This window comes from Triturus cristatus, chromosome 8 (assembly GCF_964204655.1).
Source record: "Triturus cristatus chromosome 8, aTriCri1.1, whole genome shotgun sequence".
NCBI classification, from domain to species: domain Eukaryota; kingdom Metazoa; phylum Chordata; class Amphibia; order Caudata; family Salamandridae; genus Triturus; species Triturus cristatus.
The window spans coordinates 411,410,972-411,430,919 of NC_140591.1; the positions used below are offsets into that span (position 1 = coordinate 411,410,972).

General features: G+C 43.9%; 1 protein-coding gene across 1 annotated transcript in view; it reads right to left on the reverse strand.

The window, feature by feature from the left end:
• VWA8 (von Willebrand factor A domain containing 8) overlaps nt 1-19,948 on the reverse strand; it is a 1,291,603-nt gene that overhangs the window by 404,502 nt on the left and 867,153 nt on the right. The window contains exons 30-32 of the mRNA XM_085621802.1: nt 10,094-10,210; nt 5,891-5,955; nt 1,326-1,451 (exon numbers count right to left, since the gene is read on the reverse strand). Coding sequence (XP_085477928.1) covers nt 1,326-1,451; nt 5,891-5,955; nt 10,094-10,210 — 308 coding nt within the window. The remainder of the gene's footprint in view (nt 1-1,325; nt 1,452-5,890; nt 5,956-10,093; nt 10,211-19,948) is intronic.

Consider the following 19,948-nt stretch of genomic DNA (forward strand, 5'->3'; position numbering starts at 1 on the left):
TATCTTTTAAGAAAACGTACAAGATGAATATATTTTGGAAGAAACCAGTTCTCTCTATTAGCTGCCCTTCTCCTCATTAGATTTTGTTACGAGGGTCACACTTTGCAGTAACGGTTGACTGTCATTAAATCATGATGTGCAACATTGGGAGTCACTACATCGGGACACAACATCACAAGTCACTACACCGACAGTACCAATACATCGCAAGAATTTTTACATTGCAAGTTAGTTTTCAATTATTCATATATATGGATACGGGGATGGGTTGGTTTCATCTTAGCAGGGAAAGCTCAGCTAGTTCAAGGGGTCGGTCTGCAACCTCTTCCCACCAACAGAGACAAAGGGGTTTGTAGAGAGAGATACAAAACAGTGCCTAGGGTCAGGTTCAGGGCAGACTTGCACAAAGCTGTCCACCAAGTTGCGGTACACATGCACATTGGAATCAGTGGACTACAACAATCACAAATCCAGGAACATATGAGAGATCGCACATGAACCCATATCCACAAAATATTTAAATAGTCGAATTCCACACATCTTCCAAACATAGAACCCCAGTAAAGAGGGCCGCACAGATTTTACTTTGAAGGAGCTGGCGGGTCTATAGTCCATACATACACAGGTAATAAGGCTTGTCCTCCACTGATGATAATCTTGTCACCACTCCTGGTGCTCTAAGAGCTTGGGTTGATGGGATGGTAGCCAAGCTTGCAAAGATGTAGGCTCTCTGAGTGCCCCTCAATATCAGAGCCCAGCTTTGGTGCCTCATAGACAGTCTGTAAGAGAACCCTCAGTGGACGTGTGTGCGTGTCAAGTTCACAGAGGGAAACATGCGCAGAAACGTACAAGCACAGGGCTGCATAGCTTTACAAAGCCATGTAGAACCTTATCCCAAAGTTCCTGCTGGCACATTGAACCGATTAAACGCAAACTTAGCAACATATATCAATTATTCAGATAGCCTCTTACAATGGTAAAGTGAGTAATGAATATAATGTCTAATCAAACGAGACTGTGAAAATAAAACTAACAGATATAATGTTACATTACTAAGATGAAAAAAAGTGCAACGTCTAAACAATTACAAGTATTTAGACAACGTCTAACAACAGAGTTAGGTTTGAGGAGAGAGCTTGTGGGGATGAGAATCTCATGAACGAGGAGAGAGTTAGAGAGAAACTTCAAGAAAATACAGTAAGACAGGCATAAGTTTATGAGGTAATCAATGCAGAGCAATACGCATTTTGCATAAATGTGCATTAACATAAAAAAGCCATGCAATGGACTCTTTAGAAATTTTAAAACAAATATGTTCAACATACTGATTTGTCTTGCTTTCTACAAGAAGCCAGCGGTCTTCCGCAACAAGGAAAACAGACTTGAGGTTGATAGGTAAGGATATGCAGTGAGCACAGCCTTCTAAAACGTCCAGCACGTTGAGTTGGTTGCTGCAAAAAGTTAGAGATGAATAAAACAACTAATATATAAGCTTTGAGTGTGCGTACTTAGACATACCTTTTTAGCCTTTTTAATATGGAACAATCATTGACACTGCATGAAACAGTAGAGAAATAGACTCAGCTGCTGACAAGGCATTTCTGGGGTACACAGTCAAATAAAGCTGTACAACATTCAAGCTAAGAATTCAAAACTTTAGAACACAACCACAAATTCTCTTTTTTTCCAGAGAAGAACATACGTTTTTAATTCAACAAAATATTTCTCTGAAAACTGTTGCATGGTAACTTCACTGATAAACCCCCCAAATTATGAAACATGTTTGTGGTGTCTTGATTTTCCTATAGATGGGACGTGACCTATCAGTTGGGGTGTCCTGTCCTTTTTGGAGAGTATTCCAGACTGATGCGACTGTTGTCTTTTGTGGGACAGAGAGCAAAAAAATATGGACTAGAATGTGACTAAGACTAACAGCACATTTTCTCATTCTGCTAAAATAGAGTAATTTTGAAAATGTGGGAAGACCACTGTGAGAAGTTGGCCTGGTATATGCTGTCCACTAATTAAAGTGGGCACCTTGCACCAGTCCAAACGACCCTTATTGATGATTAGGTTAAAGACAACCTTTATTGAAAGCTATTCTAGTGGTAGCTATGGAGAGCAGCCTTCAGGTTAAGTCTCAAAGGAATGTAAAGCAGCTTGGTTTACCAGATTATAACCTCCTGAATTACCAAATGAAAGGAGAACTACACAAGGAATATATAAAATATATGTATTTATTAGTAAACACTCTCTACTAACCTCTTTATGAGATTAGAGAACAAGGCACACAATATTAAAACACTAGAACAACAGTAAATAGCACAGTACACAGTGGGCCCCGGGGGAGACCAAACCATATACTAAGAAAGTGGTATAACAACCACGACTTGATTAGACACAGTGCCTAGAGCACGTAGAATCGCTGGGACCCCAAGGAACCACCCAACGTAGTGACACAGGGGACCCACGGAGGACGTGTGCAGTGTGAGAACACAGCCGCGAGCTCCGTAGAACTCTATGGGAAAGTCGCTGTTGGATTTTTAAAGATTAAGGACACTTAGGAGAGGACTTCAAGCCAACCCTTTGGAACATAGAAGGTTCTAAGGCCAGCACCCTTGAGAATACCGAGGTACCCGTGTTACCTATCCCAGGAAAGCCGGGTGCATAGGGGTCAAGTGGTGTCGGAAACACTTGTTGATTTCAATGGCGTGATGCAAAGAAGTGCTGCTGCTGGGAAGATGAGAAGTATCCGGTGTGATCCAAGCCTGGATCGGAGATGAAAAGAACCTGAAAGCAGAGGGGACAGAGTGTGGGTCACTTCACAGTGACCAGGTGCACGACAGACGAATGCCCACCGATGTCAGGTGTTTTAGGTAAGAAGAGGTGAAGATTGACTCTGCAGCCACGGGGACCAGGAGACTTCGACGAGGACCAAAGTCTGAATGTGAGCTGTCTCACAAACGATGTCGAGTGCTGGGGGGGGTCAGCGTCCGGATTGAACACCAACAAGCCATGGCAACTGCAACCCACGGGGTCAGAGGAAAGATGCTTCGGTGAGGACCAGCAAGGTCCTGGGGACTCTCCAAGCTACGGAGAGTCAGGGCACGTCTGGAGCAACCAGGAAAGCCCACTGAAAGTTAAAGGTGCCTTCACAGAGACCCACAGGTCAACAGACCAGGGATCGCGAAGGGACCTCGAGGTGAATCACAAAATACCAGCCCACGGAATACTTGTGGAGTGCAGGCTGGAAAAATTCAGTGGAAATACTGCTCGGGTTCTGGACTACAAGTAGCCCAAAGCACAGCCTCAGGGATCGCCAAAAAGCATATGCTGCTGCAAATGGACACAGTGCATAGGCGTCCCCACGTGGGCTGCGGGTCTCAGGATTGCTGAGAGCACTAGTCGACCTCAGGGACACTTGGGAACCCACCTCCCGTGTTGCAGAAATCTTTGGAATCCTCAGGAGCTCGGGAGATGCAAACCGGTCAGTTGCGTTTAAGGTGTCTGCCTTGCAGGGGAGTAACTCCTTTACTCCAAGGGAGATTCTTCAGTCATCCAGTTTAGTGTAGATAGTCGAAGTACTTGGTTTCTGTAGCAGAGTTTCGTCCAGGTAAATCTAAAGTCCTGTAGTTAGGGGTTCCTACTTTATACCCAAGGAAGGGGTGGGAAAGACTCTGGGGACCCACCTATGGAAGGGTCAGGACAGAGGGGTGGCTACACCCATGTCCTTTGTCCAGTTTCGCGCCAGAGCAGGAGCAAATGGCTCCTGCAACCGGTTTGAGCTGGACTATGCACAGGGACACCAAATGTGCCCCCAGTGCAGACATCAAAGCACTCTCAGGGTGCACCCACCCAGCCCCAATACACTTAAGATTGTCTGGGAGGTGGTTACACCTCCCTGTAACAGGAAACCTATTATCCAGCCTTCCCCTGCCGGAGTTTCGTCCAGCAGCAGGCGGAGGGCAGACTCATGCCTGTGGCTGGCAGCATCCATTTTGTGACGTCAGGCTCTGTTAAGCTGGTACCGGGTGTACCGGTGTTGTCATATTTCTCCCTCTAGGAGGGTGAAATCATACCTCCCACACCAGTTACTGGTGTGGAGGTATGATTCAAACGTGTTTGACACCAAACACGACATGTTTCCATGCAGCCGTTTTAAAGTTAGCATTTACCGCAAGGTTATAATGCACTTAAGAATATATGGTTGGCTGCATCACAAACAACCCCGGAATATAGGTTCCGAAGGCTTCAGAGGGCCTCTGCTCATGCAGGAGCACCCTCTCACATAAAACCCAGCACCCTGCCTTCAGGATTGATAGGGCCTGGCATAAGGGTGACTGATAGGTTTATATGTGCAGTGATATGGAGTAGATATAGTGAACCTATATCTAAGTAAGGGGTGCATGCACCACCTTACACAGGCTGCTGTAGCAGACCTGTGGTGCCATTTTGAATGGTCTCCCAGGGGTGGCATAAAACATGCTGCAGCCCCGGAGAGGCCTCTGGAGTACCTATGCCCTGGGTACATAGTATACCATATACTAGGAACTGATAAGGGTACCCCAGTATCCAATCTGGATTGTACCTAAAGTACTTGCAATCAATTTAGAGGAGAAAGCAGCTAGGCTGGGGTTCTGGATAGAAGGATCCCAGCCAGACTAAGTCGAAAACAGTGAAACATCAGCAAAAAGTGGGGGTAACTATAAGAATCACATCCTACTCTCCTACAACCACATTACGTCAGAGAAACAACAAAACAAGCCGAAGCCGGTTTACCTCTCACTCACGCATAAGAAAGAATACATTGGGTTAAAAAAGCAAATAAATCCAGCTAAAATATTCTTTCCCACCAGTTTCACCTCTAATTGAGAGACAAAGGAAATTTGTGCAAGACTGCTCAATCTTGAAAATTGCTTCTGTGTCAAGAGCAGGCAATAACTTTTGCTATTAAATTCTTGATGGTCACATGGGATTTTACATTTAAAAAACAAACAAACACAAAGACCAAATGGGCATCCAGGCTTCTTAGTGCCTGAAAATTTCGATGCACCATCTTATCTATATTGCGTTGTATTGTAATTGCATTTATATAGCGCTTCCTATCGCTGATGAGGTGTTGAATCACTTTTTTGGCACATAGCACGCTACTCCGAAACCAACAAAGGATTAGTGGTGAATTAGTATTGTGAAATACAAGATTAATTTGAGTGGTGGCTATGTTAGTCTGTTGTTTGGATTGAACAGTATAGTGGAGGGATAGAAGAGGAAAAGGTTTGCATTTATATAGCGTTTGCTCTCCCTGATAAGGTGTTGAAGTGCTTTTTAGCGAGTGACACGCTACTCCAGTACCAGAAAAGGATTAGTGGTGAATTAGTCCAGGGAAATATGAAATTAATTTGAGTGGTGGAAATGTTAGTCTGTTATTTGGATTGAAAAGGATAATGGAGCGATGGAGGAGGGAAGGGTTTGCATTTATATAGCGCTTACTCCCCTGGTGAGGTGTTGTAGCAATTTTCGGCAAGTAGCAGGCTACTCTGGAACCTATTAAGGATTATTGGTGAATTAGTGGAGGGAAATATTTGTATTGTAAAAGGAATAGTGGACGGACAGAAGGAGGAAGGTATAGCGCTGTGAAACTCTACAGAGCCTGCCACACATGAGAGTGGAGCACGATCATATATTATTTGCACCATGATCTGCTGCAAGTCACTAACTGCGTTAGTCTGTCTTCATACATCATCAACCCTATGTGAGATACTAGTTCATCCTATACATGTATGTTTTTAGAAAATACATATCCATGAACATGTACACGCACACTTATAGACATTGCCAAAATGTTACAAAATTGCCACAAATAAGAAAAGCATAAATCTCTTGAACTCACCCATTTTCTTTGTAAAACACCAGCCAATTTTTGTGTGAGAATTCCCGGCACATTTTGTGAATATCCTACAAAAAATATATATATTGAAAATAAATGCAAATAATTTTAAAGACTGCATATTTCCAGACATAGTTGCTTAGTGGAAAGCTCACTGTGCTTCACGTCAAGAGCATTTGAATACTAATAAACATAATACCATCAGTGTTTTTTAATAAGTGAAACATAACCAAGGAGTTGAAGTAGCTCGATGGCCTTTTTCCTGCTAACACATGGAACAAGGATGAAACATCTTGGGGGAGATATGGTCTGGTAGATATGCTTGCGGGCTTTCCCAGCTTGTATTGTTCTTTTCTTTCAATGTGTGATCACAAACAAACCATGTTTCAACACAGTGCTATGTGTACAGCAACTTACTATGATGAATCCTGCAATTTCTGCTAGAAAACCATCCGACAAAAATCAGCCTTCGTGAATAATGAAAGCACAAATAGACTCCAGCAGTGAGTTATCTGCAAATCCACTGAAGGAATGAATTTTACCACTGAATACAACTCAAAAAGGTGTAGGTAGGATGATCAATCCAACAAAGACAAGACTCCACATCACAGCATTCATAAGCACTTTGGCATCATCACCCAGCCCAAGCATGCCTTCCAAGGACATTGGCATCATAGCCCAGCCCAATCATCAAACACTTTTACACTTCTAATCAGGAAACAGAAAGCCATCTGCAGAGACTAGAGGACAGAATCAATCTCCAAAGCATTTCAATCAACCCAGACAGCGAGAATCTCTTTAAATCATATTCCTATACTAAATCCTTTGCGAGGGTAGATCTTTGCGGAACCTGGCACCAATCACCTGCCACAAACTCAACATGATAGCCTTCAGAAAACAATTCAAGACTCACTCTTGACCTCAAACCCAAATATTTAAACAATGAAGCTCGCATTCACTAAGACTTTGGTTGCTCAAGTGAGGCACTCAATAAATGCATATAACTTACAATAACAGCCACCTGTTAGTCCATCTGACAAAACAGCATATTCTTAAGAGACTTTACACTTAACTGTTACATGAACAAGAATTTGGCAAAACCAACATGTTTGGCTTGCCTGTAGGACTTTAAGCAGGAACAAGGTGCGTCATTGTTCTATGTATTTCAAACTGTTTTGCAGAAAGTGACTATAGCCACTTCACCATTGAGCCTTCTGGCACAATGGCAACATTTGAGATTCCCATGGCTCTCGTAGTATGAAGTAGTTGGTGACATCCTTTGACTTACTGTAGTCTTTTGTGTAAGGATGAGCTACGCTGTTACAGTAAACAGATTCAAAAGAAGTCTGCACTGCCTGCATGTGCACTAGAGTTTCAACACTTTCATTACTTACCAGGAGACCTAAATCCCTGCTATTACACTACATGTCTATCAACCAGTCTACTATGGCAAATGTCTTCTGAACATGTGGCATGAAGTGTATTTTCCATGTTACTTATTTCTGTTTTTTGCAACCATACTGTGTTCCAGGGAGTTGGAAAAATGTATTTACAAAACCTGTAACTCTAGGAATTACTAAGAGGTTAAACCAGTTATAACCACATAATGACCAAGACTCCAGTTCTATTGGGATTAAATACTGCACTTCAAAGAGGGTTGTATGTTTCTATTATGCAGAGGCTTCAAATACTCCATCAACCATCAAAGCAGACGTGTTATGCACATCTACATTACATTACTCAAAAGTATGGAATAAGACATCTCCGTTTGTACAAAGAAGTGGTATTTTCCAAATTATGGTGGAATTAGTAAAAAGAAGTTGCTAGTATGGAGAAGCGAAAGACTGAGTACAGATGTACAATGAATTCTGGTACCTGGCGTTAAGAGTGAGTTTTAGACAGATGTGGCAACTGTACAAGTTGTCAACACAAGTTCCTCTATCACGAAACTACACTTTACAACTACACGTTTCTGTATAGATGAGTACCTCCCATCTTTACTGTTGAGACGCATTTGTCAATTAAAAATAACACACCAAGTTCACAGTGTTATACAGTAACACGTTAAAATATTTTTGGAACTCAACATGTGCTTAGCTTAAGACACTGCTTTTACCTAACCGTTTGGTATTTCCATAATGTACAGCTATGAAGAAGGTACTCAAAGGATTTGTTTCACAGGGCTACCGCTGTCTTCTCCAAACTCTCCTCATCTTGGAGTATTCTCTGAATAAGACTGGGGTTATTGACACTTTTGCATAGCTTTGGTGCAAGGAAGAAAGAAAGAAACCAACATTTTGCCTGCATTCTACTCAAGTAACAAGGTTTGTAATGTGACCTGCATCCATCCATCACTATCTCACATATACCAAGTCTTTCTGCATGGCACTGAACTCGCACTGGAAAGTCCTTTCATGTGGGAATATCTGCAAGTGTATATAATTATCCATGAGACATACTGTTATCTGCAGCTAAATAACTTAGTCTGATGGATGTTATTTCCTTGTAGATTCCTCACATCTCATAAAATGACACTAAAAATAAAACATGTTATTATAGTGGATAGTATTTTCCTACATGTTCCAGAAATCCCATCCAGCTGAGATGATTCAACATAGCTTAGCTGCTAAACTCTATCATATGAGCTCAAATATTTATGCCTGAAAGGATTTTTCACATTGCAGATCTCATGAATGCTCTACTGTAAACAGATGTGGTGCCTAAAAATCCCGGCTGGAATGTGAAATGTGATCTTCAGGATCTTCAGGCACTTCTCAATATCAACCTTGGGTGAAAGGGTGAGTGAGGGATGAGCGGGGCGCAGTGAAAGAATGAAGAGGGTTCTTCCCCACATCTAAGACAAGAGTACTGCATGTCAGCCCACTTATCGGGGTGGCTACATCCTTGAGGTGCTGCTGACTTCGAGGGCTGCTGCAGGTTGGAGAAAGAGTACCTACAGGGAACTCCTCCCTCCGCTCTCCATTAGACAGCATCATTTTATGAAGAGGCCCTGGGACAGACAGAAGAGATGGCGAGGTAGTTTACAGCCATGTCCGAAGAAGAAATCCAAGCAGTTTTCAGTTAAATATTTTTTACAGCCCAGGGGCAGGTCACATTCGGACTCAGAAGGCAGTGATACTATTATAACTCGTATTGATGTCATAACATTGTCATGAGTAGCCAAGACTTAAAGGGGAAGTTACAACAGATACCTTCAAAGAGGGCAGTATGACTGGCATGTCTTTTCTGGAGGCCCAACCTAAGAAGGTAGGTAAAACTGAGAGTAGGCTGCTCTCCTTTGAGGACTCTTAAATCGACACACGTCTATATTAGAAATAAAACTTGCTACCATAGAGAACGATTTCAAGAAAAGGGGAAAAAAGCGCTATGGAAATTTCATCCAGTCAAGAACACCATGAAGAAATGTCAGACTTATGTGGCAAAAGTGCTTAAAAAAGAGTGAAGAGTCTCTGGTGAATTCCAAACAGGCCACAAATTTTAGGTTATTGGGAAAACCATCCCGGGAGTGTTGTAGCAACATTATGATCTAAATGGGGACATTTCTGAATACTCTTATGAAAGTGGATGTAGTAGGAGTTCCTTTTTTTCTAAGAAGAGCAATTAGGCTAGAATCCCATAACTTCGGTTGTAGATTCGCAGAGGATGGGGCAACATTGGACACGCTTTTAAGGATGACTTTCAGGGGAAAGATTGTTCAGAGTAGCTACTGCAAAGGAGAATTATTATAGGGAAAAAATGTCCTATATTCAAATGTGAATTCCGAACCAATAAACAGAGGAAGGATCTCCAATAGTTGCAACAAATATAAATCGCTGGGGATTCAAGCCTCGGTTTAGATCCCATGAAAACTGAAGGTTCAACCATTCAACAACAGTCTTGTTACACAGTCTCCAGGCTAGACCGGTAGTTAAAGGCCCTCTCCTTCGTTATAGGCCTTCACCTGTGGCTCTGGCTTATAACACTGGATCAAGACATTTAAAAACCGGTATAGCCCTCAGCGGTCTATAGAACTATATTATTGCACCACTGTTCCATAAATATGCCCATCACCTCTCTTTGTCTACCACATGCTCTGAAGGAGATGAAAGAAAGACAGGTTGTTGGCCACTGTTGCTTACCGACAATGTAGGGTCAATTTACCACGGATGCAGTGTTGATCACCATGCATGCCGAAGTGCAGCTTACCTTTGCTTCCTTGCTGCCCCACCAAGAAGATTTCTTTGGAGTTTCCTGACCATCATCTGAGAGAAAGATGCGCCGCAGAGCACCGCTGTTCGTATCAAGCAGCAAGATGACATTACTCTGTAAATTGAGAACATTATAGGTTTCAGCTGCTAGCCTACAAAGCAATGCATTCAGATGAATAATGTAACAAAATGTTTAAAGGTGAACTTTTCACAGAAACTAAAACAGATATTATGCTAGTCAATTTATGATAAGTATTTGAGTCTATCTCAGAACTCAACGCGAGTGCTATGTTTCAAACTTCTCTTTGCTATAGACAGAAGTAAAACAGGTAATCGTGAAACAAGAACTGGAAAAGGGCAGAAGCTAAAATGGACAACATGTGATATCCTTACACCAACGCAGTCCAGGTGCCAGATATTAACTTCTTGGACGCTGCAGAATAACCTCTTTTAATGCTGATGATGATAGAGACTGATTTGTATATGATTGGTCCCTTCTTTAGTGGCACAAATAAGCTAAACCGCATGCTTTAGAATGCACCTAAGTGAGCTACTAGTAACAATTGATTCATACATTGATTTTTAAGCTCTCTAAACCTGTGGATTAGATTATTTTTAATGTTTGTGATTGGCTATAACTGGTTCAGTATAATGGATGACTGAGTGCCATGTACATTGTAAGATCCTGTATAGGTATAACAACTTACATAAATATTTTAATAGTGCTGCGTGCAGTGCATGGAAGGTATGAAGAAGCGAATCTCCCAGGGTGTGACAATGAACAGGTATTTTACAACTTTGCCCACCTCTCTTGGTTTTATAGCTATGCATACCTCACAGCCCTTTCTGGCGAGGATACCATGGACGCCCACAGAAATATGCATCTGACTTTTCTGCTAGACGCAGAACTGTGGCTCTCAATGTAAAATGCGATCCACAAGGTGAGCGTCACTGGTGTGTTCAGCAGTAAACGCTTCCGAAATGGCCCCCTCTTCAGCGGGAACACACTACCTTGGTCTCACTCTGGCTAGATGTGCGCAGATATCCAGAACGTAATCAGGGTGAGTGGGGGCTACCCGACTTGGGTCATGGGCACAGGTGCCTCTAGCCTGCCTCTCCCACACCTTCAAGTATTCCACCACACACATGTAGTCTGACTCTTGGGGCCAGTGGAACACTGGCCAAGCATCACAACTTTCACTAGTTACCAAAGTGGAGTAGCAGTACTGGGCAGAGACTGAGAAATAGGAGTAGGGAGAGTAAGAGAGAGGGAGATGGAGCACAAGGAGAGAAGAAGAGAATATGGGGTAAATATGGACTAATTCAGATTTTCTAATGGGTCTTCTTCACGTCATGAAAAAGAGTTGTAGTTCAGCTTTGACTACATGATGTTGCTTGCACATGGAAGACAAAGCAGCCAAAGTACCTCCCACTCTCAACTGTATCTTGCAGTTGGTGGAAGAAGGAAACGCTTCTAGTTAGTAAATTATATCCGATACACAATCCCAGTGGCCCACAGACTAGTCTAAGGAGTCAACAATAGATGATTTACAATATGGTACAGGAACTGTTCAGAGTATGGCCACGTACTGAGGAGTTTAACTTAAAGGTGCTCTCAGATAAGCGGGGAATGCTTTTGCATCTAATCCTTTGTAAGAAGTGTTCAGATCTTAGGCTCGAAGACTTAGGGCCTGATTTAGATGTTGGCGGACGGGTTGCTCCATCACAACGGTGACGGATATCCCGGCCACCAAAATTTAAATCCCTTAGGCTATAATGGGATTTATATTGCATCGGACGGGATATCCGTCACCCTTATGATGGAGTGACCCGCCCGTCAACATCTAAATCAGGCCCTTGGATGCTAGGACATCCTCTCCAGGATTTATGATTTGTAATTCTAAAAGAACTACAACAAATGCCACAGCTGTGTTTCGTCTCATCTTCCGTGGGTTACCCAGGGTGTCTGTCATTCAATATCTTGGGGGCATCAGTCAGTAACGTGCTTCTTGAGGCAGAGGACGAAACACCACTTGCTGATCTTCTGGAAACAATGCGCTCCCTTGTTTTCGCTCAATGGGTCATGTTGGTGATGCAACAGGCAGGTTTTCACACTTTCAGGTCGAGTCCATATTCCACGAAGGGGGTCAAATGTTCAGCCGGCAGGTTGGAAAACATCCTCAAGGTGGCAGGCAGGTCAGGAGAGTCCGCTGATCATTTTGATTGTAGAACTATTAATTGCATTGCTTGATCGGTGGCGAGTACGCTTTTAAAACGCACAACACTCGCCTCTGGTACTGATACAGAAAGCTGATTCTCCTAGCTAGAATAAAGCAAGGTTGCATGTCAAACACAGGGGCAATCCCTATCATGCTGCCTGCCAGCACCAGATTGTCAGTGCTAGGAGACAGAATGGCAGGTTTGTGAAGTCTAACAGAGAATGCGTGGCATGCTGGAAGGTCCAAGAACATTTTTAAAGTCCAGGAAAGATGTCTGGCCTTGATAGACATAGGGAGGGGTCGCTCAACAGCAACCCCTCTGTGTCAAGTCCACGACTTTAGTAACCAGATATTTTGATAATCGAGGTGGGCAGTTTTCTTCGTTCTGCTGAATTCAGCTGTCCACTTGGTTGCACTGTTGATGGTAAGGACATATGCGATATATGTCAGGATGAGCTAGGCCAATGGTCCTATGCTTCTTTTGACTGGGGTATACAATTATAATAAAAAGGCCATGATCCTGCAATACATTTGCCGATTAATTCTTCACTGCCTTTAGAGTGCTTTGCTGCACTTTAAGTATGGGGAAACCAGTCATGGATGGCTGGCAGCTTAGCATTTTGAGCTACATGTGCAGAATATTACCAAAGTAATTGTTAAAGAGACGAGTTCATGAGGACCTTAAATTACTTTAAGGTTCTCATGAACTCGCCTGCTTAACAATTACTTTAGTAATTTTCTGTATGATGTAGCTCAACATGCTTTTTTGTTGATGGGTCCCATCAGGTGTACCTGGAATCATCATTCCAAAGAGTGTAAGCTGCTCCACAGTGGCCAAGTGAAAGACAGGGCTAATCACAGATCCAGAGCATGTTCACGCTAATTTTGGTTTGTCGCTACTTCTATCTTCTTCCCTCCCGTTTTGTTTCTTTTTCGCCTTCCTGCTGAAACCAGTGGAGACTGACTCTGTGAGTGGCAAAGCAAATACCGTGCCAAGGACACATTTAGCATGCGGCCTGTCATTAGGTGCCCTTCTCTTCTTGACTGTGCTAGTTCTCAATCTACACTTTCCATGCTAGGGATCAACATTCTACTGCGTTAACGAGGCATGAATGTGCCACTGAAATAGTACTTGGCTTGGCCACAGGAACATTACGTTGCCTAGAGGCCGGCTCTATGTCCAAGGAGGCGTGGTGGCCACTTGTGGGCAGAGTTCTACTTTCTGATAAGGTGTTTCGAGATCGGACAGCTGAAGTGGGCTGTGGCCGGCAGCTGTTGATGATGTAAATGTCCATCATGCTCTATGCAGTCCGTAACAGGGTTGGTGTGTGGATGTCGTTCTTCCACAGCTCTGAAGATGGTTGGGACATCCAGTAACCGTGCGTGTGATTATCTAAGAATATGTTTGATCCCCTGTTCTTGAATATGCAGACAGTTTTAATGTAAGTATTGCATAGGGCAGACCGAGCATTGCGATAACGTCTTTTTACTCTCACAGCCTAACTGTATGAAGAAAATAAAAGATTTGACTAGAAGCCCCCACCCCAAGTTAAGCGCCCAACTAGCACTTCATGTTCTAGGTACCATGATGGGATTTTGTTTTTACCCCATGCAAGCCAGCATATTAGTTCCTCGAATCTTCATCTGCTGAAAGTGCCCAAGATACACCGGTCAATAAAGGGAGGACGCTCGTTCACATTCCTTGCGCTGAAATGTTGGAACGATCTACTAGTCTCGCTTAAATCCATTTCCAAGCTTTTAAAACCAGTCAAAAACATTTCTTTATAATTTTGGTTAATCAATGGCTCCATATGACCTGACAGCTAAGCATGTTAATTCAGTCATTCATTCATTTGAAATACTCACACGGGATACCTGATTTTATTTCTCACCACTACAAGAGTGGGTACATGTATACTGTTTGTGGCTAGCCACAGGTGTGTCTCATTTATATATAATCTACTTTTTAGGACGTGCATTGCTTTCCTGCTTTGGAAATTCGTATCTTAATGTCCACCGGTTTGCCTTCTAATTTTAATTTCTAACCCTACACTCCCAGCTGATTGCGTTTCAATACACCTACAGTTAAAAGAGTTCTATAACAATGTTGGTAACATCCCAAGTATCCAGAGAAGACAGTTTTTGACGCTAGTGGATTTTAAAGAGCATCGTCTCCGGGGGTCGCATCTTGCATCACATTCTGGTACAAAAACGCTAGTTGCCCTCAATTAGACTTGCCTAGGTAAAGCCAAAGCAGCAACATTTGGAAACTTGGCAACATACATCTTACTCTCATCTGTAGAACAGCCACTTGGAACTCTGTTCACATCTCTTAGAAAAAATACGTTTTGAAAGGAGATTCTAGATGGGATACTCAAGAAGTTCCTTCCACTCACACGCCCTGTTTACAGTGGGTTATGTCCCTTCTGTCCCACCTTTGCATATTCAGTGCTTGGTAATTTATTCTAACCATGAACACCTATAGGTGCCAAATGCAATAATAAAATAGTACAGTGACTATATTTCCTGGTTCAACTGCAAAAAGGAACTAGGATAGTACATTCTGCACCCTGACTGCCGAAATAAACTATATCTCCTTATTGCAGTGGACTTTGCATGATTGTTTGAGGCTCTCATATAATGCTGGGAAAATACAGAATTCGAAATAATACTGAAATGATTGATTTTTACACACCGTTTTCGTACCTAAATAAGTACCCTTCTGCTCTTATATCTGCTCCTGTCCATTGACACCTATACAGCCATTTGAAACTGCATACTTCCCTTCATCCCTATTCTCTTTTCTCTCCCTTCCACTCTTCTGCTCTCTATACAGGTGTGACTCATTTCTCCACTGCTGTAACTTCCTCTTTTCTCTCCCCCTCCAAAATGTTCTGTACATTGTCTGTCTCCTTCACTTTGTTTTTATCTCCTAATAAAAAAGCTCAGTTGATTGCTTTGTGTGTAACAAGCGTTTTCAGCATTTGATAGAGTTTTGCATTTATCACCCTCCTTCCTCCCCTGTTCCTTCCAAGCCTAGCAGGGTTTCCGTAGCAACAACTCGGAAGCTGCGTGTATTAGACTTTAGATCTGGCCTTACCTTAATCCTCCCTCCCACCCTTCCGCCCATGATTCATGGTGATCCCACTGGACTGGGCTCCCTGACCTCCAGGGACCACTCCCTCCCATCCTGCCACAGCCACAAGTACGCCTAAAGCTTAAGCACTGCGGGTGCCATTTTATAGTGCTGGTATGCTGCACAGGACTGCCATGCTGTATTTGGGTGCACACTCTTCAGGAAACAGGTGCCCCTTAAAAGAGGTTTATTTTCACAGCGCCACACAAGGCTTTCACTCCAATTATAGTTTATTTGGAGATGTAAAAAAACCATAATTTGCATTGTGTATAAAAAGAAGTGTTTCTGAGCATTTTGGAAGAGTTTTGCATTTCTCTCCATGCCCCTTTCAAGATCAGCACGGATCCTTAGCAACACAGTTCCACATGTGCACTGGACTTTAGATTTGGCCTTGCAGTAGTCCTGTCAGTCTCTGACTCCTATGGCTTCCATTGGACCAGGTTTCCTGGTCACAAGGGCAAAAGCTTCCATTGGACCGCAGGGTTGGGGCTCCCATTGGTCTAGGTCACCTGAACATGAAGGTTTTCCCTCCTACTTAAACAGAACCCTTGGTGCATCCAATCCCAGGTATCTATGTAATGGGTGGCAGGAAAAGGGTGATGCCTGTTTGGGCATATTAGTGCAAAAATAACTATTGAGGGACGGAATGCAGAGCAAATCAAAACATTCACCCCCAGTCAAGAGCTCTGGGTTAAATCCATCATTCTTTTGCTCACCATGCCACCCCAGTTTAGACCTGGCCATATGCAAATCAGTCTTGACCCTGTGCCTCATGGGAACAGTCAAGCACGAACTGCCAAGCCAGGTCCTCCCAGGACCAGAAACAAGCATCCTAGGACCAGTTTCGGGGTTCCACTCCTCTTCACCCAGGATAGCTTGATTCCGGTGGCATGGAGAGCCAAAAAGAACTATTGATGGACGGAATGTTTTTGCATTTGTCATCCCGAGTGGGACGGGTATGCTCAGTCGCGAGTCCCGTGCTCTCCATGCCCCTGGAATCAATCTATCCTGGCTGAAGAGGGGTGAAACCCCGAAACCGTTCCTAGGATGCTTGGTTCCAGTTCAGGGAGGACCTGGCTTGGCAGTTCGGGCTGGACTGTTCCTATGAGGCACAGGGTCAAGACTGATTTGCATGTGGCTGTGTTCAAACTGGAATGGCATGGTGAGCAAAAAAACGATGGATTTAGGCCCAGATCTCTGTACAGGGGTGAATGTATGACATTGTTCTGCATTCTGTCCATCAACTGTTGTTTTTGCATTTGTCACCCTGAGTGGGACGGGTATGCTCAGACGTGAGTCCCATGCTCTCCATGCCACTGGAATCAAGCTATCCTGGCTGAAGAGGGGTGAAACCCTGAAACCGGTCCTAGGATGCTTGGTTCCAGTCCAGGGAGGACCTGCCTTGGCAGTTCGGGGTGGAATGTTCCCATGAGGCACAGGGTCAAGACTGATTTGCATATGGCCGGGTTCAAACTGGAATGGCATGGTGAGCAAAAAAACAATGGATTTAGGCCCAGATCTCTGTACTGGGGTGAATGTATGACATTGTTCTGCATTCTGTCCATCAACTGTTGTTTTTGCATTTGTCACTCCGAGTGGGACGGGTATGCTCAGACGTGAGTCCCGTGCTCTCCATGCCACTGGAATCACGCTATCCTGGCTGAAGAGTGGTGAAACCCCGAAACCGGTCCTAGGATGCTTGGTTCCAGTCCAGGGAGGACATGGCTTGGCAGTTCGGGTTGGACTGTTCCCAAGAGGCACAGGGTCAAGACTGATTTGCATATGGCTGGGTTCAAACTGGAATGGCATGGTGAGCAAAAAAAACATGGCTTTAGGCCCAGATCTCTGTACTGGGGTGAATGTATGACATTGTTCTGCATTCTGTCCATCAACTGTTGTTTTTACATTTGTCACCCCGAGTGGGGCGGGTATGCTCAGACATGAGTCCCGTGCTCTCCATGCCACTGGAATCAAACTATCCTGGCTGAAGAGAGGTGAAAACCCGAAACCGGTCCTAGGATGCTTGGTTCAAGTCAAGGGAGGACCTGGCTTGGCAGTTCGGGCTGGACTGTTCCCATGAGGCACAGGGTCAAGACTGATTTGCATATGGCTGGGTTCAAACTGGAATGGCATGGTGAGTAAAACAACAATGGATTTAGGCCCAGATCTCTGTACTGGGGTGAATGCATGACATTGTTCTGCATTCGGTCTATCAACTGTTGTTTTTGCATTTGTTACCCCGAGTGGGACAGGTATGCTCAGACGTGAGTCCCGTGCTCTCCATGCCCCTGGAATCAAGCTATCTTGGCTGAAGAGGGGTGACAGCCTGAAACCTGTCCTAGGATGCTTGGTTCCAGTCCAGGGAGGACCTGTCTTGGCAGTTCGGGCTGGACTGTTCCCATGAGGCACAGGGTCAAGACTGATTTGCATATGGCTGGGTTCAAACTGGAATGGCATGGTGAGCAAAAAACGATGGATTTAGGCCCAGATCTCTGTACTGGGGTGAATGTATGACATTGTTCTGCATTCTGTCCATCAACTGTTGTTTTTGCATTCGTCACCCCGAGTGGGACGGGTATGCTCAGACGTGAGTCCCGTGCTCTCCATGCCACTGGAATCAAGCTATCCTGGCTGAAGAGGGGTGAAACCCCGAAACCGGTCCTAGGATGCTTGGTTCCAGTCCAGGGAGGACATGGCTTGGCAGTTCGGGCTGGACTGTTCCCATGAGGCACAGGGTCAAGACTGATTTGCATATGGCTGGGTTCAAACTGGAATGGCATGGTGAGCAAAAAAACAATGGATTTAGGCCCAGATCTCTGTACTGGGGTGAATGTATGACATTGTTCTGTATTCTGTCTATTAACTGTTGTTTTTGCATTTGTCACCCCGAGTGGGACGGGTATGCTCAGACGCGAGTCCCGTGCTCTCCATGCCACTGGAATCAAGCTATCCTGGCTGAAGAGGAGTGAAACCCCGAAACCGGTCCTAGGATGCTTGGTTCCAGTCCAGGGAGGACCTGTCTTGGCAGTTCGGGCTGGACTGTTCCCATGAGGCACAGGGTCAAGACTGATTTGCATATGGCTGGGTTCAAACTGGAATGGCATGGTGAGTAAAACAACAATGGATTTAGGCCCAGATCTCTGTACTGGGGTGAACGCATGACATTGTTCTGCATTCTGTCTATCAACTGTTGTTTTTGCATTTGTTACCCCGAGTGGGACAGGTATGCTCAGACGTGAGTCCCGTGCTCTCCATGCCACTGGAATCAAGCTATCTTGGCTGAAGAGGGGTGACAGCCTGAAACCCCTGTCCTAGGATGCTTGGTTCCAGTCCAGGGAGGACCTGTCTTGGCAGTTCGGGCTGGACTGTTCCCATGAGGCACAGGGTCAAGACTGATTTGCATATGGCTGGGTTCAAACTGGAATGGCATGGTGAGCAAAAAACGATGGATTTAGGCCCAGATCTCTGTACTGGGGTGAATGTATGACATTGTTCTCCATTCTGTCCATCAACTGTTGTTTTTGTGTTTGGGCATATTAGGGCATGGAAAGGGCATACGGTTATAAACTCTACCTCCAGTTCTCCAGGTAAGCAGCCACTCACCACTAATGGGAATAGCTGTTACTGGTTTTCGGTGACTAGCACTCCTGGGAACAAAAGAAACCATAGTACCTAAGCACTCACAAAGTAGTCAATAAGCATCATTTAAAAAAAAAAAATCACAATAATTCATATCAGTTCACTGTTGATTCTAAATTGAATACAAGAGCCAGATGGTTGTAGACCGTAAACGCACATTAGAACCAGGGCAAAGAGCCAACATGTGTTTCGTCACAAAGTGACTTCTTCAAGGCTAAATCCACGGCCTATTGGCCAAGAGTAACAAAAGTTGTCTTAAAAGATACCGCATACATTTGAGGCTCTTGTTTTCAATTTAGAATCAACAGTGATGGGATATGAATTATTGGGAATTTTTTTAAACAATGCTTATTGTCTACTTTGTGAGTGCTTAGGTACTATGGTTTCTTATGTTCACACAAAAATACTTGTACTAATGTGTTTTAAGCATACTTAGTAGTAGGGTACTTTTGTGCCAATACAGCACCAACCAGATATAAGTTTCCATTTTCTTACAATTCTTGCACTTAACATAAGATGTGTGATCGATAAAACCACTACTACCTGTTCTAATCACACCTTGGAACAAACCTCTTATTCATCAACAGGGTGAGGAAAACTATTACTGTACTCTGGGAAAACAACTAAGGACAATCAACCCACCTTAAAAGCTCAACAAAAACAACAGACACTAAAACTGTCCAGAGGAAGTTAATCATTAAAGTAAAGCGCAAGCACATGATCACTGGATTTCCAGGTTACACCCTCCCTCCACCCCACCTTCACCTCACTAAGCAAACCTGCAGCTTCACTACAGCCTCCTTATACAAACATTTACCACTACCAGATCCACCATTCTAGCTCCAGAAATCTCTAACCA